This window comes from Bombina bombina, chromosome 4 (genome assembly GCF_027579735.1).
Source record: "Bombina bombina isolate aBomBom1 chromosome 4, aBomBom1.pri, whole genome shotgun sequence".
Lineage (NCBI taxonomy): Eukaryota > Metazoa > Chordata > Amphibia > Anura > Bombinatoridae > Bombina > Bombina bombina.
In genome coordinates this window covers 619525379-619552143 of record NC_069502.1, presented here as the reverse complement: position 1 = coordinate 619552143, position 26765 = coordinate 619525379, and the positions used below count along the sequence as shown (strand labels likewise).

At 33.2% G+C, this 26765-nt stretch overlaps 1 protein-coding gene across 1 annotated transcript in view; it reads left to right on the top strand.

The window, feature by feature from the left end:
- SASH1 (SAM and SH3 domain containing 1) overlaps positions 1 to 24895 on the top strand; it is a 273426-nt gene extending 248531 nt beyond the window's left edge. The window contains 7 exon segments of the mRNA XM_053712110.1: positions 2658 to 2867; positions 5134 to 5284; positions 6253 to 6366; positions 12425 to 12849; positions 12887 to 13339; positions 20707 to 20838; positions 23628 to 24895. Of these exon segments, the coding sequence (XP_053568085.1) occupies positions 2658 to 2867; positions 5134 to 5284; positions 6253 to 6366; positions 12425 to 12849; positions 12887 to 13339; positions 20707 to 20838; positions 23628 to 23888 (1746 nt within the window). The 3' untranslated portion in view covers positions 23889 to 24895.
- The last annotated feature ends 1870 nt before the right edge of the window (positions 24896 to 26765 follow it).

Genomic DNA, 26765 nt, shown 5'->3' with positions numbered 1-26765 from the left:
ATATAAACCTATTTGTATAACTGCGTGCCATTTATAAAACTCCAAATACTGAATCCCATTAACTATTATATTTTTATATATTGTGCTTCATTGGCTGTTTGATCGTCACATGATTCATGTGTCAATGCCAAGTCATTGTCAAAACAATACTAAATAGAGCAATGACGCTTTCATTAAAGGGACACTGTACCCAAATGTTTTCTTTCGTGATTCAGATAGAGCATGAAATTTTAAGCAACTTTCTAATTTACTCCTATTATCAAATTGTCTTCATTCTCTTGGTATCTTATTTGAAATGCAAGAATGTAAGTTTAGATAGCCGGCCCATTTTGGTGAACAACCTGGGTTGGTCCTTGCTGATTGGTGGATAAATTCATCCACCAATAAAAAAGTGCTGTCCAGAGTGCTGAACCAAGAAAAAAAGCTTAGTTGCCTTCTTTTCAAATAAAGATAGCAAGAGAACGAAGAAAATTTCATAATTGGAGTAAATTAGAAAGTTGCTTAAAATTGCATGCTCTTTCTGAATCACGAAAGAAAAAAATTTGGGTTCAGTGTCCCTTTAAAGCTTATTGGTTTTTAAAATGACTCCAACGCCGTATTCATCCGTCACTTGGTACAACTGTCATAAGATACCCTGCCCACTACCTGCTATGCTAAGATCTGATGACAGATCCTAATAAATATTGGTCCTTGTCACTAATCTAACTAAATGATGGTGTCTGCCCATAAGGTGTGTGGTGACGTGTGTATAAGGCTATACTATTTGTGAACTATGCGATTGCCTATATCCCACTTCCCTTCAATAAATGATCCTAACATATTAATATTATGAACTCACTATCACTTGCAGGGCCAAATCACACACACACACATATATATATATATATATATATATATATATATATATATATATATATATATATATATATATATATATATATATATATATATAGTAGATATATATATATATATATATAGTGTTATACATATTTAAGAGGTGAAGTGAAACCGGACCACAAAATATCTACATATTCCATATCTCATAAAATAGTACCTATGTCGCTATTACCCAAAAAGTGTAAATTAAGTCCTATGCTCTAAGCTATGTGTCCAGACTTCCATTCTAAAATTTAATAAAAAAAAACCTATGTGAAAAACAAATAAATAGGACCTTCCATTGGGGGAATAAATAAATAATGTGAAAGTATAAAACATGTGAAAGTAATGTAAATTAAGTCCTATGCCCTAAGCTCTGTGTCAAGACTTCCCTTCTAAAAATTGATTAATACCTTTGTGAAAAAACAATAATGTAGGACCTTCCATATGTGAATGGATAAATGAAGTTTATAATGTGAAATGATCTCTCCTAATGAATATTGTGAAAATATGTGATAGGTGTTTGTTACAATATTACTCTAATATGAAACTCCATTATAGTTCCTATATGTATAACACTAGAAAACTGCAAGATCTATAACTTCATTCAGACCAGAGGGAAACAGTGACTGGAATTTATATATCCAGTATGATTCCCTCTGTCTGAGTTTCTAGTTGGAGGTTGAAGAGGAGCTGCCTGTGTGTATATATGTATCACACCCAATTATGTGATTATTGACTTTCTACCTCATTCATGCCTATGTGAAAATACATTTTTGTTCTATGCATTTTTACATTGTTTGTATACCATTTTATTTATTTACATGTTTTTTTTTTTAATCCGATAGTTTAGGGATTCTAGGTAACTAGCTCCACCTAGTGATCTTAGGATAATTTTTTTATTTTTTTTAAATTTAAAATCACACTAACTATTATCAAAAGTATGAAAGATATTTACTTTTAGACCATTTTAAAGGGGCATAAAATACTTTGTAATTAGTGAACTATAGTCTTGCAATAAATTAACAGCTTTCTGAATACATTAATATGTTGTTTGCTGCATTTGTTTTTCTTCAGCCAAATTCCTCCAACCACTTGTCTTATTTGGAAGAACTAATGTGAACTTATATCTGGAGTAGGCAAGGCTAGCCACTATCATTTTGTTTGGACAACATATATAGTTTTGCAGTGTGTTATCTAATCACCTGTGCTGAGGAAGCCTACAGTGTGCATTTCCAGTTCTCAGAATTAAAAAATAATTAAATTGCAGTGAAATTAAGATTTTTATTTCATATAATTAAATATTTGATCACAATCTCAAAGGATTTCATGTCCCTTGAACACACAATATACAAAAAACTCCACAGCACAATATATCTTTTCAGCTTTTATTCTTCTTCTTCTCTCAATGATATGAAATGCACAAAACTGAAGGAAAAAATACTTCTGTTTATGTGTGTTTGGAATGAAGACAGGGCTATATTCATTTTCACAGGATTGAATGAACAAGTACAATTGATTTAGTGTTATTAAATGCTTCTAAGGGAACCCATTGTAGAGATAAATGGTTTATTGCTTTAATTATTTAAAGTGAATAACACACCAAGTTAAACAGTGTCTCTACCCAATTACATTTCCTGTACTAAATTGTTTCTTAATGTGTTTTCTTTCTTTCTGAAAAATGACTTTAGCCTCAAACCAAAGAATAACATTGTTCATTTGCTCGTGTTCTTGTTAGTTACTGTTTCTAATCCAGAAACATACTGTTTTCTCTAATGCAGAGAGGAGACATTATTGATATTATAAGCAAGCCTCCCATGGGCACTTGGATGGGTCTATTAAACAATAAGGTTGGAACCTTTAAATTTATATATGTGGATGTGATAAATGAAGTAGAGGAAAAACCAAAACGGCCCACAAGAAGGCGACGCAAGGGAAGACCACCAAAGCCCAAATCGGTAGAAGATCTTCTAGATCGCATCAATTTAAAGGTGAGTTTTCCTGTCAATCCAGTGATTAAATACTGTTTAGTAGAATGTATCAGTAAAAACAGATATCTCCTACTTCAGGGCTCCCTGAGTCCTGGGTTTGTCGAGTCCTGTCCTACTGGTTACTTTTGTGGGAACCAGAATTAAAAGGATATTAAAATCAATATGTAATCTCCATGTAAAATGTTTAACCCTTGGATGTACCATGTAAATCATGTGCCCTTAAGGTGTTTTTAACCCTGTAATAGAACAAGGAGGAATTCCAGGAGATATTCAGTGGTCTCACCCACTGTCTACGAGAGCTGCCCTATTTTATCTCTTGAATATCCCTTTAAACATAAGGCATAAAGGGGCATGAGTTAGAATTAAACTTTCATGGGACAGATAGAGGATGCTATTTTAATAGAGTTTTACTTCTGTTATCAAATTTGCTTTGATCTCTTGGTATCCTCTGTTAGAAAGCATACCTAGGTATGCTCAGAAGCAGCAATGCACAACTGGTACTAGCTGCTGACTGGGTGGCTCTACACGTATGCCATTGGCTCTGGACCTAACCTCAACCCCTTTGCAGGCGTTAAACACATAATTGTATATGCCAGCAATAGTGCAATAATAAAATTGCTCTAGCACATTGCATTTTGATGTTCCTAATGCTAGGAGAGGCTGTCCGTCTGATGCTGTTAATCATAGGCATAAATGTATCTATGGGCTTATCAGCAGTGGTGTGAGTAGAATATAAATGTTGCTTTTTTCACCTCTTAGACCAATAGCCGTGCGGTAAATCCGGCTCCCATGGGCGCCAAGCCAGATTTACCGCACGGCTATTGGCTAAGAGGTGAAAACGTCACCTCTTAGACAATTTTTTTTTTAGCCGTGCTCTGCTGTAGGAGCTAAGAGCGGCAATCGATTGAATCAAATAAAAGGAGCTTTCTACATGAAGTATGGGATGGGCGATTGTGTTTATATTCGAATTCGAATGTTAGAACGAATGTTATTGTAGAAATTCGATTTACATAATAGAATGTTGATAAAAACGAATATTCTTAAAAATTCGATTTTCAAAATGTTATTTACCAGTTTCGAATGTCACATTCAAATTCAAATGTCACATTCTAATTCGAATGTCACTTTCAAATTCGAATATTACATTTATAAAACACAATTGTAGACTAGAAACACTATTTCGAATTCGAATGTCACATTCGAATCGAATATCACTTTCAAATTTGAATATTACATTTATAAAACACAGTATTAGACTAGAAATACTATTTCGAATTTGAATGTCACATTTGAATCGAATATCACATTTGAATTCGAATATTACATTTAAAAAACACAGTATTAGACTAGAATTCGATTACATTTCGAAATTGAATGAATAGATAGCTAAACATTCTATTATTCGAACGAATATTTTTGAATTTTATTGAAAAATTTGAAAACGAAAATTCGAAAATAGAATGTTAGAATGTTATATAAACATTCGAAAATTCCGATTAGAATGAACGAATGTATCAACATTTGTTTTAAATTTGAATTTTTATAAACATTCGCCCATCCCTACTTATACTTCATGAATGAAAGTGCTCTTTATTTGTTTTAATAGTAAATCCTAGCTTTTGTAAAACGCTAGGATTTACTTTCACTTTAATAGAGTTCATAAGTATCATCTAAGAATTGTACAAGAACTTAGCTCAGTAATAAAACCACTAAGCATTAAAACAGTTCCTTATTTTACAAAGCATATTTTAGTACAGCCAAAAGGCTAGGACGTTCTATGCCGTCGTAAGGGCAAAAAAAGCCCAGTGCGGTTAGGATGGCATAGAACGTCTTAAGGGCATTAAGGGGTTAAAGAATGAATTGGTTTAAAAATAAAATGCTCCACCAAATTTGAGTATTGTATATTTACACTAAAATGTCCCTTTAATGTTTTTATTATAAATGGCAGCAGATAAGTTGTTTCATCAAAACAAAAATGATAGACCACAACATGTTTTCTGAATATATTTGAGAGGAACTTTAAAAAATATTTTGTATTCTATATTAATATATTAATCTGGGGAGAGCACCGGATTCATTGTACAATGTTATAGATATGTCTGTTTCTTCTTAGATGTCAACTATTTCCAGTAATAATTTACCTACAGTACCCTTTTTATGAGCTTATATGGAATATTTATATTACTTATTGGTAAAATGTCATCTAAATTCATTTTAAACACAAGGTTACCTTATAATTGTTTTCTTTCATTGCTTGTTTGTACAGGAGCACATGCCAACTTTTCTGTTTAATGGTTATGAGGACCTAGACACCTTTAAGCTTCTTGAGGAAGAAGATTTAGAAGAATTGAATATTCAAAACCCTGAACACAAAGCAGTGCTACTTACAGCTATTGAGCTGCTGCAAGAATATGACAGTAAGCCTTATTTAAATGAATCAGACAAATTTTATTTACTTATAAAAGTTAAAGGGCCATTATACACTCATTTTTTTCTTTGCATAAATGTTTTGTAGATGATCTATTTATATAGCCCATAAAGTTTTTTTTTTAGATAAATGTATAGTTTTGCTTATTTTTAAATAACATTGCTCTGATTTTCAGACTCCTAACCTAGCCCCAAAGTTTTATGTGAATACCGTCAGCTACCTTCTCCAGCTTGCTCCTGTTTGTGTAAAGGGTCTTTTCATATGCAAAAGAAGGGGGAGGGGGGGGAGTGTCTTATTTCCCACTTGCAGTGGGCTTTCCAGCTACCTTTTCAACAGAGCTAAACTGAGAGCTTTTAAGTAAGTTTTTAAACAGTTTTATACTGGATTTTTATATCAGTATCTATGCATATTATTCTTTATAGTAGTGTCTTTTACATGCAGATATATGAAAATGAGTGTATACTGTCCCTTTAACAAAAAGCAGCCAGAGCTGTGCATAGAGACATGCATGTAGAAAATACATAAACCTATAGTATAAACTGTATACAAACCATACTGATTTATCCATTATCTCTTGTTTTATTTATTATGCACTATACATTGTGATTTGATGCAAATGTGCCTCATTTAAGCTCACCTGAACCCATACGGTATATTGGTAGTGAAATATAAACATTTTGTTAGATTAGCGATAATGTAATATTCTGTAGCATAATCCTGTTATTTGCAGTGTCTATCTACAGTATATATCTATCTCTATCATCTATCTCTCTTTATCATCTATCATATATCTATCTAGCTATCCATCTATCTATGTATGTACCTGTGTGTCTTACACTTCTTTATAAGATAAAAACTTGATAAATATGGTGCATTTTTTCTTTATATTGTAACAATGTATTAGATGTGTTCCTTTTGTCATTCATGGTTTCCATTTCTGTATTTTCATCCACTCAGGTAATAGTGACCACTCTGGGTCTCAAGAAAAGCTTCTCACAGAAGGAGAAAGTAAAAGTGGGTGTTCTCCCCGAGACTCAGGCTGCTTTGAAAGCAATGAGAACCTAGAGAATGGTAATGACGGCAGTTAACCCTTTGCTGATATGCTCAGACATATGTGTACGCGCTCTCATACTGGCCAAACATTCCTAACTGTGCAGTGTAAGAAGACTCAGGGATATTACCCCCCATCCACTGGTTAAAGGACCGTTGAGAATGACACTGCTTAAAATTACTAGCTGAAAGTGTTCCTAATAGCAGTTTTGGCCAGTAATACATCTAGAGGTTTTGTGTGGGACTTTTGTACATGGTTGCAGCCGTGCTTCTATTAACCTGGAACGTCACCATGCCCTGGCTTTTTCATTAATTCTGTGACTAATGCAATGCCTTTTTTTACCTTCTTTGCCTGCATTCACCATTTTCATTTGCATTATCATTGTTTACATCAACTTAACCAAGGACATGCTCAGCACATGAGGATGAACTCCACTAACACTTGCATAGTTAACCCAGACAAATTCAAATGATAACAAAAGTGTACAGTGTATACATTTGATTAATACATTTATTCTTACAGGAACCATTAAATATACAACTTGACAAATCATTGTTGTCATCAAGCGTCTGTAAAATAATGCATTTGGTTACATAAAACATGAATGTAAACCATCAGCACAACCTTTATGTATTTTATCATTTATTGGAACTGGTGGCTGAGCAAATTAAAATTTAGAGTAGGAAGCATTGGTTCCCAAAATATTTAAAATTTTCAGGTATTCTTCTGCCTGTTGATATGTAAATAATAGATTGTATTGGTTGTTGTTCCTGTCTATATACAGTTATATCAACGGCACTTTGTTTCATTGTGCAATCTCAAAACATATTATAATAAGCGTTGTACAGGAAACTGAAAAGCTTCCGACAGTCATTTTCCCAGAAGACATTGTTTTGTCATGTTCTTACTTGCGTTGTATCTGTGGACATAAACAAATTCTCAACTGAATAAAAAACAACTTGTACAGTTTACCTTTTAAACAGGGTTTTTTTTTTAAACTATTGAAGTGTTCATCTTTAGCACTGAAACCAACAAAATGAAATTGTGATTAATCTTTTATCGTTGGCCAACGATACCAAAATATGATTTACCAAAACCCCATTCTCATTAAAATTGTTGATATTTTAGAAGCTGCTTTTGAAGTTGTGCTGAATATACAAACTGGTCATATATCCTTAATCAAAAACTGAATAAAAGTTTTATTTGATGTTTACTAGTGTTTGTATTGTTAACAGAGGCTGTAGGAGATTCACAGTAATTATTTTATTGCTTAATCTGACTGACTGGTTTTTGTCTAAGGTGCTGTTCTCACAACAGAAACGTACTTAATACTTGAAAAGGAGTATGACAGTATTGTATATTTTTTATAGAAAATGTCACAGTTGTACTTATAGAACTGTGATTTGTAAATAAAGATGCATGTGTATGTAAGATGTAATATCCCACATGAATGGGATCAGATCTAAATGACTAAATGTCTAATAAAAATGTCATTTTTATTGCTTGTCTGCTTGCTTTTTTCTGTTGACCACCTCAAATAATGTTTGTGCATTGTCTCTAACATTTTGCTCTGCTTTGCGCTGTTATGCACCATTTAATGCTGGATTATTGCATCATTTTCACTAACCCTATTCATTTGCATAATAATTATACTAAATTTACTTACTGCTAAAGCGTATCTACTAAGCAGTATATATCTCACTAAAGAGGTAGGTACTTAAACATCTAGAAATCAATGTCCTGACTTGCATGTGCATATGCGCTTAAAGGAAAACAACAGCTTTAGGAGTGGTATCTTATTTTGGTCACCTTCAATCTAACAAAACCATAAACGCTGTATCAAAAATACCACCTATCCATGCCATTTAGCAGCTTTACCAGAATATGTTTAGATGGACTCCTGAGACGATGAGAAATCAGGTGTAATTTGAAACAATAGTTTAAAGGGACATAAAAGGGACATTAAACACTAAATAGCATCGTATTGATGTTGTTCCACCTCCTTCTAGTAATGGGTGCCGCCATATTGTAACCTGGCGTTCACTGCATTCCAGTGCTGATATGTTTGCATTGCACATGTGCTGCAACTCTCCATGCAGTGTAACCTAGGTTCCAAAATGGCGGCATCCATAATTAGAAAGAGGAACATGAAATATATTTATGGCTAAATAACAAGTGGACCTCTAATTTATCTCACTGAAAGTGCCTTTACATAGAGGTCTATGGAAACTGTGTGTTCCCAGTAAATATATATGTATATGCTTATATACATATATATTTATGTGTGTGTATATATACACATATTAACACATAAATATATATGTATATAGTCATATACAATATATATTTACAATTTGCTGCCAACAACTTACCCCCTTCGCTGCGCTAGTTTTCATGCCGTGTCTTAATTCGGTATCAATTTTGCTTCATTCTCTTGGTATCCTTTGTTGAAGGAGCAACAATTCACTACTGGAAGCTAGCTAAACACACTGGTAAGCCAATTGCAAGAGGCATACTGTGCAGCCACCAATCAGTAGCTAGCTCCAAGCTCCTTAGCTACCTAGGTATGCTTTTCAACAAAGGATACCAAGATAACTCAGCAAATTAGATAATAGAAGTAAAATAAAAAAGTTTGTCTAAAATTGTATACTCTATATAAATCATGAAGAAACATGTTGGGTGTCACATCCCCTTTAAACCCACAACTAAGTTGTTTTTCAAAAACACACATAAATGTGTGATATAAAACATCCTAATTTTTTTTAAGGTAAGATTGTGTTCTTATATCAAAATGTAAAGAAAAAAAATGTTATCTCTTCTGTGAAAGTAACATTTATAGACTTGGAATTATTATTATTATTAATAATGAATAATAATAATAATAATAATAATAATAATAATAATAATAAAGGTACTACTTCATTGGTTCAAAAATGGTCAACTGTATAAGAAAGCATTATTATTTTTACAATTATACAATCATAAGGCAACATAATTTAAATTCTTCCTTCTTGAATAATGTATCTCATATATCCTGCATCATTGTAAACCAGGTTACAATGTTGCTTGCCGTTATAATTCAGTTAATAATTTATGGCAACTTTTTAATTAGTGAAAAAAGATGAGGCAGACCAGCACCTTAAATTAAATTAATTTGATCTCTTTGAAATAACTTCAAATAGCAGAACAGAGGCTATCAAAGTGTAGAACATTATGGTTATTTAAGATATTCTAGCATTGAAGCATTACATTATTCACTTTTATCAGTGTCTAGTTGTGTGATGGTAAAAGTTAGGAACGTTTTATTTTAAAACGGGGCTATGAAAAAAAATATATTGACCTTTGCTGAAAACAACTATGTTGGCACAGCATATTTAATGTTTAGTTTTTGTGTAATGGGGCTATGTACATTGGTTGGAATTATTCACATTTACTTACAAGTATCCAATAATTCACCAATAAAATGAATGACATTGTGGTTCTCTTCCCCTAAAATGTAATCATATTTCAGGTGTGCCTCATGCCAGGGTATTAAATAATGGCCAATAGGGCGATATTTACATAATAAAATCTACTTTTCGGAGACATATATCATCATATAATATACACTTTAAAAACCCAATACACTATATTTATATCCAAATAACTAAAAAGGTAGAACACATAAGAGTGAAAAATGGATGCAAGAGAAAATGATGTAATATAGTAGGTTAAGACGGTCTCTTTCTATATAGAACCCTATACAGGCAGATCAGGTTAATTGCTGTACTAATGTAGATGGTTTCTTTCAGAGATCCAGCGTTTAGTTTTACACGTCCAGATTATTAAATGTCCACTAAATACTGCTATATTGAATAACTGACTAATACACATACAAAGCCAATGCAATAGCACTTATTTTGAATTTGAAATGAGTTGTAGAATAATTTTGGTCAAGTTTCAAAGTTAAAAAATCAAATTTTCCCTCCCCCTGTATCATGTGACAGACAGCCATCAGCCAATCACAAAATGCATATAGTATATACTGTGCACTTTATGCACATGCTCATAGGCCTCAGAAAGTGTGCATATAAAAAGAATATGCACGTTTTGGTAATGAAAGTATATTGGATTTTTTTTTTTATTGCATGCTTTATCTTAATCATGAAACTAATTTTAGTGTCCCTTTAATCTGATGACCTAGCTTGCTGTTTTAAACTTGCGTATATGTTAAAATGCTCCTGAGCAGAAACCGCTGCTGGTCATGCGACTAACTCTGCTGATTGGGTCAGCGGCAGTTTCAGCTCTAGAACAGCAGTTCTCTGCTGCTCCCAAGTAACACTTTAACTATGTAATACAAAGTTGCAGGGTCACACTGGTGATACAATTACATGTTAAGTAATTAGAGAATTTAATATTTGCTTAAGTATGGTGCTGTTTAACTGCTACATGTTACATAGTGATTGTTTAGATCATTGCAGGAGCTCATCTACATCTGACTTTGTTTGGCCACAGTAAAAGATGTAAGTTAAATATACGCGAGGCCTTTAAAAGGGTGCATCCATGGTGAGCTCTGAAAGTACCAAACCCTGAAAAATGTGAAACTTTTATTTTTACATTTGCTTTTTAGAACAGTATTTAATTGCTGATATAGACTATTTATGTCTAAAACATTGCTAAATAATTGTACAATAATGCAGGTATTTTTTTACCAATAGAGAGGGTTTCTGACAAAAGTAATTGCATGTATCTTTTGGACATTTGGATCAACTCATAGTTAACTATTCCAACAATATAAAACCCAGGAGGGAAATTATACTATTTTAATTTGTATTATCCTCATTTTTTATTTAGTGTATAAATGTATGAAAGGAAAGTTTCGTCAGGCTTTATTTTTATTTAACTTTTTGCTGTGCCTATCAGCTACAAACTAATACAACAAAATAGGTTCTGGGAAAAAGCATTTGTAAACGGACATTCAGGTCAAAATTTAAATGCACATAGTTACATCTTTGTATAGAAACATATTTACAATATACATGTACTGGCAAAAATGCTTCTAGTAAAACGTATCACTGTTTTAGTGTTAATATTTTTTCTGCATGTGAGGCATAGCCAGATGTTTTCAGTGCACCAGTATTTTAAATATTACAGCTGCTCAGAACACCAGTAGGGCTTGTATGATGTCAGCAATTTGAATACGAGATTGGGTGTACAGAAGTACACACAAACCCAAAGGGGGGCACTTCCTTACACTCAACATAAAAACAATAATAATTGAGCTGGACCACTGGAAGTTCCAGTCTGCCCCACTAGCACCGCTGGGTGCTACACCTTTGTGAGTATAATTTGACATCCTGCACCGCTTTCCATTTGTTTTGGTGGTACTAGGCCATGGTGGCGCCTCTGGTCTTTTCTGCTGATGTCAGCAATTAACAAATGGAGTCATTACCAGATGGTACATGCACCTTAGTCTTTAGCCATTTAAAGTATAGGGCATGCTAGAGAATGATTAGCATGGCCAACATCCATTTGATTATTCTTTCTTACTATGAACTTGTAATACCAGATTGCACACTAATCCTAGTGTGGATTTGCACTATTAATTGCACTCCACATGTAATCTATGCCATTATGTCCCCCTTTACTGAATAAATCTTTTTTTTAATCTTTTTATTTGAATTAAATGTGTATCTGGCATTCCTCAGATGATAAGACACTCTTATCTTTTGTTTTTTAATGTTCAAAAATAAATAAATTCAAAGCATTATTAAAAATCCCTAGGGAACCATTTACATACATCATTTTAATCTTTTACACTCACCCTTGCTGACTGATGGTCAACTAAAGCACCCAAGTTTAAGAACAACTCTGGAAGAATATATCTAATGCATAATACATATTTAGTATATGTAACCAGTTGCCGGCTATATACTAACTATAAAGTATTTAACCAATCAGGAACATTAAGTAGCTTGTACACATTCACCTTTATATTACAATGCAAAAAGACTATAAGGTAGATATTTTAATTTTTTAAAATATTTAATTGTCATGGATATTTTGTCTTTAAATAGTGAAAATATGCTTAACTTTTAGGTAAATGTCAGAAGACCTCCCCTGTTTCTCCTGTGGATGCATCAAACCGTGACTTTAACAGAAATTCATTAATTGAATATCCAATGCAGTCATTATCTGTTTCCAAGGAAGTTACCAAGCTGGAAGAAAATGATGGAAAGCTTCATGTTTCTGCTGGTTGTGTAAAGTCAGTTAATATCCCAGAATCTAAAATAAATCGGAGAAGTATGCCAATTCCAGTTTGTAGGAGTTATGAGAAAGAAGGAACCCCTACTTTAAAAATTTGGACAAGATCTCACTCTTTGGTCAATCTGCAAGGGGACGACAATGAAGAGCAGGAGGATAACAAAAACGTAGCAAACCTTCCAAAAGACAGTGAAAAAGATGGGTCTAAAGATCTTATTGTAAAAGAAACTGTTAGTGCACATACCAGGCTTTCTTGTAATGTGGATACATCTATAAAGACTGAGTTTTAATGACCAGTATGCTTCAAAAAGTAGCCATGGACCTCAGGTTGTGTCTGTTTGTCCTAGAGAGACAAAAATTCAAACAAAGAACCCTTCACAACCTCCTCCTGTTCCTGCTAAAAAATGTAGAGAACGATTTGCTAATGGTTTGTATCATCCCCCTCTTTGTGCTTCTGTTTCAAATTCAGAAGAAATGTGTTTTCCAGTTACAAAAGTGCAACCTTTGATCTCTGAAGACTGTTCTCCATTGGCGTCTCCTGCATCAGAATGCAGTAGCCCAACATCTCCAAGACCACCTTGGATGTCCAACTCTTCAGAGACTTCTAGTATCATACAACATGCTTTAAAACTGGGACCTGTATCAGCAAGAAAGATTTCTTCTGCCAGAGGAATGGATCAGGAGTTGCTGATAGAAAACAAGTTGCAATCTGAAGAAATTGACCTTACAGAAGAACCATATTCAGATAAGGTAAGATTACCGGTTTATGATAATTGCATTATTTTACTGTGGCATTATCACAAGAATTGATTATAAAATATTTATTGGATATTTCAAATGCACTTTCATGGACCTTTTAAAACATTGCCATACAATGTCCTACTTTCAAAATAATATAGGAAAAAACTTACTAATATCTTAAATGTTAAAATAAAACATAAAAGATGACATAGCCTATCAATATCCAAATCCCATTTCCGTACATGGTAATAAAGTGTCAGCTGTTTAATCACTACTCTAGGCTAGATTTAAACTGTTGCACGCAAGCGAAAAGGGGTTTCTAGCGGCTGTTTGTGTGCATTAGGTTTTTTGCTCGTATTACAAGTTGAAAGTAAATGTTATTGCTTAAGCGCAATTGAAGTTAACATGTGTCAGGATAGCGCGTCCTCAGAGCTCTGGTTAACTGTTTTGCAAAACAAAAACGTGTCATAAAACACATCAAATATACATTACAAAGTACAGTTACACTCATAATAACACTGTCTAATAAAAATTATTTTAAAAAGTATTGCACAAAAAAAATGATAAGGGCTCAAAGCTATGAGGTCTCAGGTGTTAGGAAAAAAAAAAGGCAGGCAAAGGGATTTATCATAGAGATACATACATATACATGTCTAAATTATTATTATTTTTCTTTATTTATAAAGCACCAACAGATTCCGCAGCGCTGCCCATGGGTACAAGGATAACAGTACAATGGAGAAACAATACGAGAACATTTTACAGAAAAACAAACAAACAGGGAATTGAGAGCCCTATTCCCGTGGGAACTTACAATCTAGATATGTATGTGTGTGTTATATATGTGTACAGATGTATTTATGTATGTATATATATATATATATATATATATATATATACAATTTACAGACATATATACGCATAAAAACACAAATACATACATATATATATATATATATACATATATATGTACGCATAAAAACACAAATACATATATATATATATATATATATACATATATATGTATTTACAGACATATATACGCATAAAAACACAAATACATACATATATACATATATATACATATATATGTATTTACAGACATATATACGCATAAAAACACAAATACATACATATATATATATATATATACATATATATGTATTTACAGACATATATACGCATAAAAACACAAATACATACATACATATATATATATATACATATATATGAATTTACAGACATATATACGCATATAAACACAAATACATACATATATATATATATGTATATGTGTGTGTGTGTACACATACATACATTGGAGCCCTTTGCAGTTGAGTAGATTAAAGCATAAAAAAATTAATTTATGCAATATTCATATTTAATAATGGTTTTGACTATGTATTTACCGTAAATATTTCACTTTCCAATGTCCTGTACATAGTTCTTTGTATTTATAAATAGATATTCCTATTTATATCTGTATATAGATATATGTGGAAATATGTATTTATCAATAAATATAACATTTATATGAAGAACATTGTAATGTGAAATAGTCATATTTTCATGTCTGGTTAGCGCACTTGAGAATATGCGATTGGGTTTGCGTGCGAGTAGGGTGTTAGGATTTTTCCACTTTTTTGCTCCATTAACTTCTATGGGGATTATGTTATGTTGTGGGTGATATTCTAAGTTCAGCTTTTTAGGTGTATTAGTTTAGCATGCGAGTGGAACTTTACTTTCAACTTCTTGGGGGGCTAACAAAGGTGGTTAAAAAGTTGAAAAATACAAAACATCTAATATATGGAGCTGCTTGGCTGAGCATGTGCTGACCTTCACACCTCAGGGAGGGTGCTTCACCTGTCTTTGGAGGTGCATAGCACCCCCATAGAACCACCACGATCTCTAGATCTCTAGCAGAGTTTTAAACAATGTGTCTAATGTGTGTATTACTGTCAGGAAAGATATAACTGCTATGTTGTGAGAAAAATATATGTAATAAGATATAAAATTGGCAGGAGAGGCTGTGATAAATTTATTTGTGCCTGTGACAGTACTAAGCCTAAATAAGCCACTTGAGTAATATATATTTTAGAACCTGTTATGAATTTTGGCTTCTTCATTAATGGAATAGATGTTTGTGTCTTATTTTGTGTTTTATGTTTTATTCTAGTCTAAATATATATATATATATACATACAGTCGTATGCAAAAGTTTAGGCACCCCTGACAATTTCCATGATTTTCATTTAGAAATAATTGGGTGTTTGGATCAGCAATTTCATTTTGTTCTATCAAATAACTGAAGGACACAGAAATATTTCAGTAGTGAAATGAGGTTTATGGGATTAACAGAAAATGTGCAATATGCATCAAAACGAAATTAGACAGGTGCATAAATTTGGGCACTCCAACAGAAATATTGCATCAATATTTAGTAGAGCCTCCTTTAGCAGAAATAACAGCCTCTAGATGCTTCCTATAGCCTGTAATGAGTGTCTGGATTCTGGATGAAGGTATTTTGGACCACTCCTTGCAAAATATCTCCAGTGCAGTTAGGTTTGATGGTTGCCGAGCATGGACAGCCCGCTTCAAATCACCCCACAGATTTTCAATGATATTCAGGTCTGGGGACTGGGATGGTCATTCCAGAACATTGTACTTGTTCCTCTGCATAAATGCCAGAGTAGATTTTGAGTAGTGTTTTGGGTCATTGTCTTGTTGAAATATCCAGCCCCGGCGTAACTTCAACTTTGTGACTGATTCCTCAACATTATTCTCAAGTATCTGCTGATATTGAGTGGAATCCATGCGACCCTCAACTTTAACAAGATTCCCATTACCGGCACTGGCCACACAGCCCCACAGCATGATGGAACATCCACCAAATTTTACTGTGGGTAGTAAGTGTTTATCTTGGAACGCTGTGTTCTTTTGCCACCATGCATAACGTCCCTTGTTATGACCAAATAACTCAATCTTTGTTTCATCAGTCCACAGCACCTTCTTCCAAAATAAAGCTGGCTTGTCCAAATGTGAGTTTGCATACCTCAAGTAACTTGTGGCTTCTTCCGCATCACTCTCCCATACAGCTTCTCCTTGTGCAAAGTGCGCTGAATTGTTGATGATACACAGTGACACCATCTGCAGCAAGATGATGTTGTAGGTCTTTGAAGGTGGTCTGTAGGCTGTTTTTGACCGTTCTCACCATCCTTTGCCTTTGCCTCTCCAATATTTTACTTGGCCTGCCACTTCTGGCCTTAACAAGAACTGTGCCTGTAGTCTTCAATTTCCTCACTATGTTCCTCATAGTGGACACTGACAGCTTTAATCTCTGCAATAGCTTTTTGTAGCCTTCCCCTAAACCATAATGTTGAATAATCTGTTTTCAGGTAATTTGAGAGTTGTTTTGAGGCCCTCATGTTGCCACTCTTCAGAGGAGAGTCAAAGAGAACAACAACTTGCAATTGGCCACCTTAAATACCTTTTCTCATGATTGGATGCACCTGGCTATGAAGTTCAAGGCTTAATGGGCTCACCAAACCAATTGTGTGTTCCAGTTAATCAGTGCTTCAGGTATTTGGATCAGCAATTTCATTTTGATCTTTCAAACACCCAATTATTTGTAAATGAAAATCATGGAAATTGTCAGGGGTGCCTAAACTTTTGCATACGACTGTATATATAAAATAGTTATTTGTTTTGAACTTTTTTTTTTTAACTATTTTTTTTAATTAGAAGCCCACCAAGAGATTATGTATAAATTATGTTATTGTTCAAATTCTGCTAATTTGTTGATCTATTGTAAAACTGCATAACATGTTGTAATTACAAGGTGTTTACTGTCCTTTTAAGTCTGAACATTGTGGATTTTTTAGTCCTGGAATGTGAAAGAATAATGACAAGCTAACCTTGCCACATGCCTTAATATGCAGTGTGTTATCTTATATTTTGTGCTGACACCAAACAATGGAGATTTTTGTTTTAACACAATCACAATGGCAATCTGATTCATCTTCAAACTTAAAGGGACATTAAACACTAAATAAATTATTGCTTAAATTATGTATTCAGAGCAAAGATTAGCCTGAGAATAAATTGTACATGTTTTTAAAAAATATATTTTAGTTTTTTAAATTTAAAAAAAATACGGGTAAAGGTAATGTACATAAAGCAGTGGGCGCTGCCATATTGTAACTTAGGTTGCCTTTTCTTCTGAGGCCAATTAGGAATGGTTATAAATGGCTTACTAGAGTGTGCAACCAATTGTGTGGAATATAGCAGTGTCTGCACTTCCATGTTTAACATATTTAGAATTAAAGGGACATTATACACTAGAATTTTCTTTGCATAAATGTTTTGTAGATGATCCATTTATATAGCCCATCTGGTAGTGTTTTTGTAACAATGTATAGTTTTGCTTATTTTTTCATAGATGTACACAAACTTCAGACTGCTTCTGTTTGTGTAAGGGGTATTTTCATTTGCGGGGGGGGGGGGGGGTCTGCTATCAGCCCCTTTTAGTGGGTGTCCCAGGCTAATCTAATCAAAAGTGCTAAATTGGGAGCTTCTAAGTAAGTTTTTTTAACGGTTTTATACTGGATTTTTATATCACTATTTGTGCATATTATTCTTTATAGTAGTGTCTATTACATGCATTTAAATGAAAATTGGTGTATACTGCCCCTTTAAGTTAAAGGAAGAACAAAATATATAATGAAAGTATATAGCAAAGTTGTTTTACTACATGTATTCAAACCATTTACATTAATATCTTAAGGTGTTTATTGTCCCTTTAAGTTCATATTTGCGCCTTCAAAAAGAGAAAGTAGTGGGCGGAGTTTACAGTAAAGGAGGTTTTAATCTGTTTAAATAATGCTCAGAATCTGCTGATAGCTTAATCTATTGAAAGACTGTAAAAACAATATGCAATTGACTTACTTCCTAATCTACTTGTGCCTAATATACCCTATCTGAAAAATTGATAGCTCTCCCACCTACTGTAGATACATTTAGTCAATTCCACCTTCACTTTAAAATTAAACCTCAAGTATTTTCTATTTCATGACCCAAAGTGACTTTTATTATTTCCTTGTTTAAAGGGACATTCTTATGCAAACGTTATATACTGCCAGAGCATATCATTTTTGCAATAGTGACCCTAGATAACAATGTAAATAACCCCTTGCAGATCCTTAGTATGGCACAGTCAGGAGGACAGTCACATGACTAAGTACTGCTCAGAAGCTACAAAGGTTTACAGTTTTGGAATATAAATTTACTTATGTGTTTAATCCCTTTGTGGTGGTTAGAAACATAGTAATTTTGGCTCACCAATGCAAAATAGAGCATACATTGCGGTAGAATGACTCTTTAATCTCACTTTAAGGGAGATAACATATTCTGTGGAAGAATTAATTTCACAAACTACGTTGACCACAGAAGAAATCTAGGTCTTTGTATATGCTGTTTTGTGAAATGTTTTCTCCTTAAGAATTGTCGTATGATGCTGGGAAATGCCAGTGCTATGAATGGTCATAAGAAGTGCCACTGAGTAGCAGATTTTATACACCTACTTAAAATCTAAGATGACTCCTATCTATTAATCTGTTCTTGAACTCTCATAGAGTTAAAACACTGTCCTTAGTTAATTCAGGAGCTGCAGGACCTTCTGTAGAGTATATGTCTGTGCAAAAATATGTAATTCTGTTCTTTTGGAAGTGTGTTAAAGTGACATAATACTCATATGCCAAATCACTTGAAAGTAATGCAGCATAATTGTAAAAAGCTGACAAGAAAATATCACCTGAGCAAATCTATGTAAAAAAGGAAGATATTGTACCTCACAATTTCTTCAGCTCACTAGAGTAAGTGCTGTGTAAACATTAATACTTCAGCTGCTGTCTAGCTACTAGTTGAAAAAAAAAAAATTAGAATAAACAATAGCCAATCAGCATCAGCAGTGCTGAGGTAATGCTTTGCCTTTAATATACTAAAAACACTTAGCTCTGCTATCTTGAGTATCATTCTGACTGGTAAAAGCTATATAATAAAAACATCAATGGTCAAAATGCTTATAAAAATACAAAAAAACATGTAAGTCGAAAGAGTTCACTTAAATCAAAAAATATGGGTCGGGAAGTTACTTGTTTGAGACAGAAGATATATCTGTTGTATTCCTTCCTCCAATAAAAGGGTAGTCTCCGGATGATAATCAGTCTCTATAGATCCTATCTAAGTATTTATCCAACTTGACACCTTGTGCTGCTCCTTTAGACAAATGATCCAAAAACACTTGATACAGAGGCTGAAAATAGAAGAATAATAAAGAAGCCCAAACAAAGTATCTAAGTGTAGTATCAAAAAGTTTTAATAGTAGCCCCTATCCCATAGGCTACCACTTACAAGATAAAAGCGAATACAAGCATAAAAACGGATGCAACATCTGTGCAATATCAGCAGTAAATTGTGTTACCGATGCTTCTCCAGTGCTTTGCCTTTTGCTGTGATCTCATGAGATTTCACTGAAAACTCATGATATTTCATAAAACTTAGTTAAACTGAATAGGAAAGTAACATGACTATGCACACTCCCTAGCTTGCCCTGGGACAAGCATCCTGACTGGCTGCTTAAAGTTTCTTTACAGTACATTTGAGGTAAAACAACTTCCTTTTTTTACATAGAGATGTTCAGGTGATATTTTCTAGTCCGCTTTTTACATGTATGTTGCATCACTTTCATGTGCTTCAACATTTGGGTATCATGTCCCTTTAATGTAAGGGTTTCTATAAATCACAGTCAGCATGTAATACAAGATCAGGGCACTATGAGTACCATGTTGTTTCCTCTGTAATGAACCAGCAGTTTTTCACACTTCTTTGTATCACTTATCTGGATAACATCTATACAAAGAAACCTCATCATTTCAGTACCGGGGTGTACTTTATTTAAAAAAAATCATTTTTTCACAATACATCACCTCTGAAGAGGGTCTCAAAATAGATTCATCTAAATTATCAGCTATTACTCAAAGACTTCAAACTACCCATTATATAAGTGTTCTATACTGGGTGCTAGAAATAAAAGATACTAGTGTAAAATACAATTTTTTTGTATGTCATTGCATTATATATACTATACATATACATAAACTATAATATATATATATATATATATATATATATATATATATATATATTGCATTATACAGGTATATACTATATTATTCTGTGAGTAGAAACTATTTTATATCAACAGTTACTTGAAAATTAAGATTTTGTGCTACATTCAGTCTAATAGAGAGCACAGATTCTGCAAATAGATTTCTTGAAGTTTGTATTTTACTTAAATATGTCCTCTTTTTCTGTGGTAGCATGGTCGCTGGGGAATTCCCGAAGCTTTAATTGAACGATATGCAGAGGATCTCAGCCAGTTGACAAAAGAAGTTGCGACTGTAATGGACCAGATTCGAGTTAGACACTTAAGGAAATTGCATCGTATGGCAGTAAGTAGGAATGTGATATCATGCTGTATAACACCTATACTTGGGCATTAAAAAAGCGTAAAACAAAAAATATTTACATATTTATTGAATCTCTTGGGAAATGAATGTATGTGCAGAACTAATACTGCAGTTTACATGGTCCATGGCTGATAGGGTCAATTCCTACAACTGCATTGGTAGGAAGCAATAAGCCTTCACAAGCTTTAAAAAAATGGGTTAATTCATATAGGAACATCAGAAACATCTGTTATAACATAAAGGGCCAAATTACAAGTTGTGTGCTATTTAGTGCTGCCATATGTGCGTATTAGAAGTTGAAAGTAAAAGCAAAGTAAAAGGTTGAGACCCGACGTGCACTAAACAAATATTGTAACTTCTTTAACATATTCTCCAAATAGAAGTTAAAGGGACACTCATGTCAAATTAAATTTTCACGATTCATATACAGCATATAATTTTAAACTACTTTCAAATTTACTTCCATTAAAAAAAATGTGCACAGTCTTTTATATTTACGCTTTTGGAGTCACCAGCTCCTACTGAGCATGTGCAAGAATTCACAGACTATACGTATATGCATTTGTGATTGGCTAATTGTTATCACATGGTACAGGGGGAGTGGAAATATACATAATTTTGAAATTTGTTAGAAAAAAATCTACTACTCATTTGAAATTCAGAGTAAATGCTTTGCATTGTCTTGTTATCTTGCATTTGTTGATTATGCAAAGCTACTGTGTTTACTGGTCCTTTAATGGAGAGCGCAGAAGAAAAAAACCTAACACCTAACGCTTGCGTGCTAACTCAACAGCAGTTATGAATATTTTACATTCCAATGTTCTTCACTGCTGGGTAAAGCAATTCAGCACTTACTCCCAGATGATGAGTGGCAAATACAACAAAACAGCTGTCCTAGGATTGTTCTGAATTGCTGTATTGATCCTGGCTAAGATTAAAAGCTGTGTATACAGCGATGCTATGGCTTAAAGGAAATCTGCATAAAAGCAGATTAAAGTAAAAAGGTATTTTTTTAATATTTATGTGAATCAATTTTATCAGATAGCGTTTATATGAGTGTAAAAGTAATTTTCAATATATTTACGTTGTGTTTAGTGCAACTTTTTTTTTAACGCACTAAACTTTATACGAGGGTTTCAGTCTCGCTAACCCAACAAGTGTAAAATGCAATTGCACTCTTACAATCCCATTTACTTTCAAATTTTAATATGTGTGCTATTTCCGTTGCGCGCAAAATGACAAAAAAAATATCTCTTGCGCGCAATAGTTAGCACGCCACTTGTAATCTAGCCCATAATGAGAGATCCTCTAAGAAGCAACAACGTAAAATATTCCTTTTATATAGCTTTTATATAGATTTAAGAATCAAGGTTTCTAAAATCTTTATAGACAGAGGGACACAAATGTCTTTCTTTACTACCACTTGTTAATTTGATACCCATTTTTATTTAACAGATAAACACCCAATCTTTAAAAAAAAAAAAATAATTTGTGATATCTTTCTCAGAGAACAGTACACAGTATATTGACAAAGAATGCTTTAGAATGCTCCTTTTGGGATTTAAACATTAAAGAGACACTCAAGTCAAAATTAAACTCATATAGAGCATGCAATTTTAAAGCAACTATCAAATTTACTTCTGTTAACAAAATGTGCACATTATTTTTATATTTACACTTTTTGAGGCACCATCTCCTTCTGAGCATGTGCAAGAATTCACAGAATATACATATATACATTTGTGATTGGCTGATGGCTGTCACATGATACAGGAGGAGTGGAAATAAACATAACTGAAAATTGTCAGAAAAAAAATCTACAACTCATTTGAAGTTCAGACTAAGTGCTAGTGCATTATCTTATTATCGTGTATGTGCTGATGATGTAAATCTACTGTATTTACTGGCATTAAATAACTCTTTAAAAAATGTCACTAACTCAACTTTATATTACAATTAGGGCTCGATTTATCATTCATATTCTCCAATATTTTCTCCTAAAAGTTCTCATGAGAAATAATTCTCCTATTTATCATTAAAAAATGTGCCTAAAATTGGGCAAGTTTGACTGTAAAATTATTTTACTCTGTTCCCATTCTCCTTTGAGAACATGTTCTCCAAAAAAGGGTTAAATTAGATCCTTTTAGTCATATTTCATATAGTTCTCCTCAATAATTCTCCTAGTTACAAATTTATCATTGATATTCTCCTATAGAGGACTGAAAGTTCTCCTGCAATTTCCTGCATTAAAGTTCTCCATAGCTACTGTGGAGAACAGCATTAGAAATCTATTCTCTACCAGTTGTAGAAGCGATATTACAAAAAACAAAGGGCTCTAAAAGGTGCAAAAATTATCTATAACAAAGCGCAATAATAATGTTTATTGGAGCACAATAATAATTTATATTGGGGTGATAAAAAATATATATAATGGAGCGCCAGAATAATATATAACAGAGCACGATCATTATATCTAAATTTATCATTAGTTCTCCTCAGCTCTCCTATGGAGAAACGCAAAGAAAAAAACTACTTTTTTATGATAAATACGGGTGAACAGGTGTGCCTCTCCAAAGGAGAGCTGCAGAGAACTAATAGGAGAACAGAAAGGAGAATTTCCCAAATGATTGCTAAATAGAGCCCTTAGTGTAATCTTTTATCAGTTAATTAAAACTGAAAGTTACCACATTGTGTCACAGTTTTTGACAAGACTGAGCATGAACAGTTTGTTGTAGTTTACTGTTGTTTAATCTCTGTGTATTTTACCCTAGATCCCAAGTGGAGGACTTACTGAAATATGCCGAAAGCCCATTTGCCCGGGTCAGATTTCTACTGTCACAGATTGGCTTGTTTCTATTGGACTACCTATGTACATCCGGCCAATCACAGAGGCAGGATTCACCGAACTAAGTAAAGTGCCTACTCTTTCAAAGACTCACTTACTGCAAGCTGGTATAAAAGAGGAAAAGCATATTAACAAGCTCCTAAGTGCAGCAAGACTCGTTAAAATGATTACTCCAGAGGTTGTTTAAACCAATTGCTTTTTCAGAGACCTGCTTCTGCTGTCCAATCTTAAAATATGCGGGCTAAGATCAAAAGCACATGGATTTCCTAACAAGATATCCTAAACTGACTTGAATCTTCTATATGATGACTCTAAGCAGTCTTACATTGGACTTTCAGCTGCTTTGCTTGACTGAAATGATTGTACATACTAAATGTGTGTTGTGCAGCAAATAGCAAAAATGACAAACAAGTGCTTTGCCGTGTTGTACTGTTTATCATCATTCCAACAGTGAGGGGCCATAGCTACACATAGCAACACATGGATTCAGCTATCTAGCACCTCAACATGACTAATACCATTGTGCTGTCTCATTACTGAGAATTCAGTATTGTTTGGGGCTTCTTCATAATAACCAAATTATTTTGCCTTAAAACATATTTTAGTATAATGTGTATATTGTATTGTTTTATTACTGGTTGACCATTTTTAAGTTTATCATCTGGCTTCCAGACAAATGTAATATGCAATATGTGGGATATGTTTTCTGACTTCAAGGTTCATTTATAGCAAACACTATTGGACTTAAGTACAATTTTCATCTTCTCCTGTTAGTGCTTCCTAAAAGGTCTCTGCCACACTATCCATATCCTGCTAGTCAAAGACTATAAGGTTATTAATTCAATTCCATTTATTGGGCCTATTCCAAAAAAGTGATGATTTTAAACCTTACCTGCGGTATGATTGAAATATAAGGTAAGACCAAAAACATTGCTTTTCTCGGATATCTCACCAATATATGGACTTTAAATTAAATATCCATAATAGTGGAAAAATGTACATGCTTTAGTTGTTTTCTCTCTGGTAACTCAGCGAATCTCTACAGCTCCTGAACAGTATTTTAACTATGTGTTTAACCCCTTTGTGTGGGTTAAACACAGCATTGCAGAGTCACTAGTGATTACATTACATGCTCTAACCAATTAAAAACATGTATTTTTTCACAGTTTAGGGCCTATTAAAACATTGATTGTTCCTCTTGTCTTTGTTTATTGTTTACAAATCTATTTTAACTGAATAGGTTGGCAGCATTTTTAACATATCGTGTATCATGAATTCATCAGCATCTGTAATTCTGTTGAAACCACATCCAAGTGAGATTTACACCTGTAAATTGCTTTACCTGGCAGTTACAATACAATTGCTTATAAGGCTGTGTTGACTGTAAGAGTTTCAGGAGAATTTAGGCCAGTGTATATTATGGATGTAATGATGGATTCTCCTTTGTAATTAGGCTTGAACAGTGAATATCACTTACACTACACTAGCACTACATATCACATGACAATTCACATAGCACAACAACATCAATTTTAAAAATAGGTTTTAATGTATATCTGTACACTATATAGAAGATGACTAAAGTTGACTTGCACTAAACAGTGTTACTCTATGGATCCAAGATGGGTTAAAATAAAGTAGGCATTAAAGGGACATAAAACCCAAAACATTTCTTTCATGATTTAGATAGAACATAACATTTTAAACAACTGTCTAATTTACTTTGATTATCCATTTTTCTTCATTTACTTGTTATCCATTGTTAAAAAGCAGAAATGTAAGCTCAAAAGTGTGCACGTGTCTGCAGCACTATATAGCAGCAGTTTTGCAACAATGTTATACATTAGCAGGAGCACTAGATGGCAGCACTATTTCCTGTCATGTAGTGCTTCAGGCATGTGCACGCTACCTACCTAGGTATCTCTTTAACAAAGAATAACATAAGAATGAAATAAATTTGAAGTTAATTGGAAACTTTTTAAAAATGGTATTCTCTATCTGAATCATGAAAGAAAATTTTGGGGTTTAGTGTCCCTTTAATTGTTTTTATGATTTTAAAGCCATCATAGAGTTTATATGAATGATATTTTTTTTCCTTTTACAAACTTTATTGAGACATTCAAAAGTACAAAGTCAAAGAAGAATAACAATATCACATTTAACTCTTAATTGTATAATTTTCCTTAGATGACAGATACCAAATCATACACATTAAAAGTACTAATTATCCTATTTCATTCATGGACTTTATCTTAAAAAAAATTCAAGTCACCTAACTAATATTTTTGCAGTCCCTTGTTGATGAGCTTTGTTTTTTACTCCACTGTGATAAATACCTGACATTGCTCTTTGCTTATATGCATATTTATAATTCAATAATGCTTTAATAAGGCTTGCAGTGTTGGGTTCAATAACAAACCTTTCTTTGTAAAGTAGCCATATTTACATATTGGGTTATTTATAGATTGCAATTTTAGGTCTTTGAATTAGCATATGCTGGTAAATAGGCAATATAAACTATCTCAATAGATTATTGTTTTCATACAAATTTCTTATCATTTTGACACATTTTTCCTACATACTTCAGAATATTTAAGTTATTGAAATGATCATAACAAAGACAAACTATATATTCAAGGTTAAAGGGACATGAAGCCCAAATGTTTTTTCTTTCATATATTTTTAATATATTTCCAATTTGTTTCTTTAATCAATTTTGCTTCATTCTCTTGGAATCCTTTGCTGAATGAGCAGCATAACACTACTAGACGCTATCGGAACACATTGGTAAGCCAATGACAAAAGGTATATATCAGCAGTCACCAATCAGCAGCTAACGCTCCTGAGCCTACCTATATATGGTTTTCAACAAAGGATACAAAGTGTACTAAAAAAATGGATAATAGAAGTGAATTGGAAAATTGTTTAAAATGATATACTCTATCTAAATGATGAAAGAAAATGTTTGGGTTTCCTGTCCCTTTAATGAGGCATTAAAGGGGCAGTATACACCAATTTTCATATAACTGCATTTAATAGACAATACTATAACGAATAATATGCA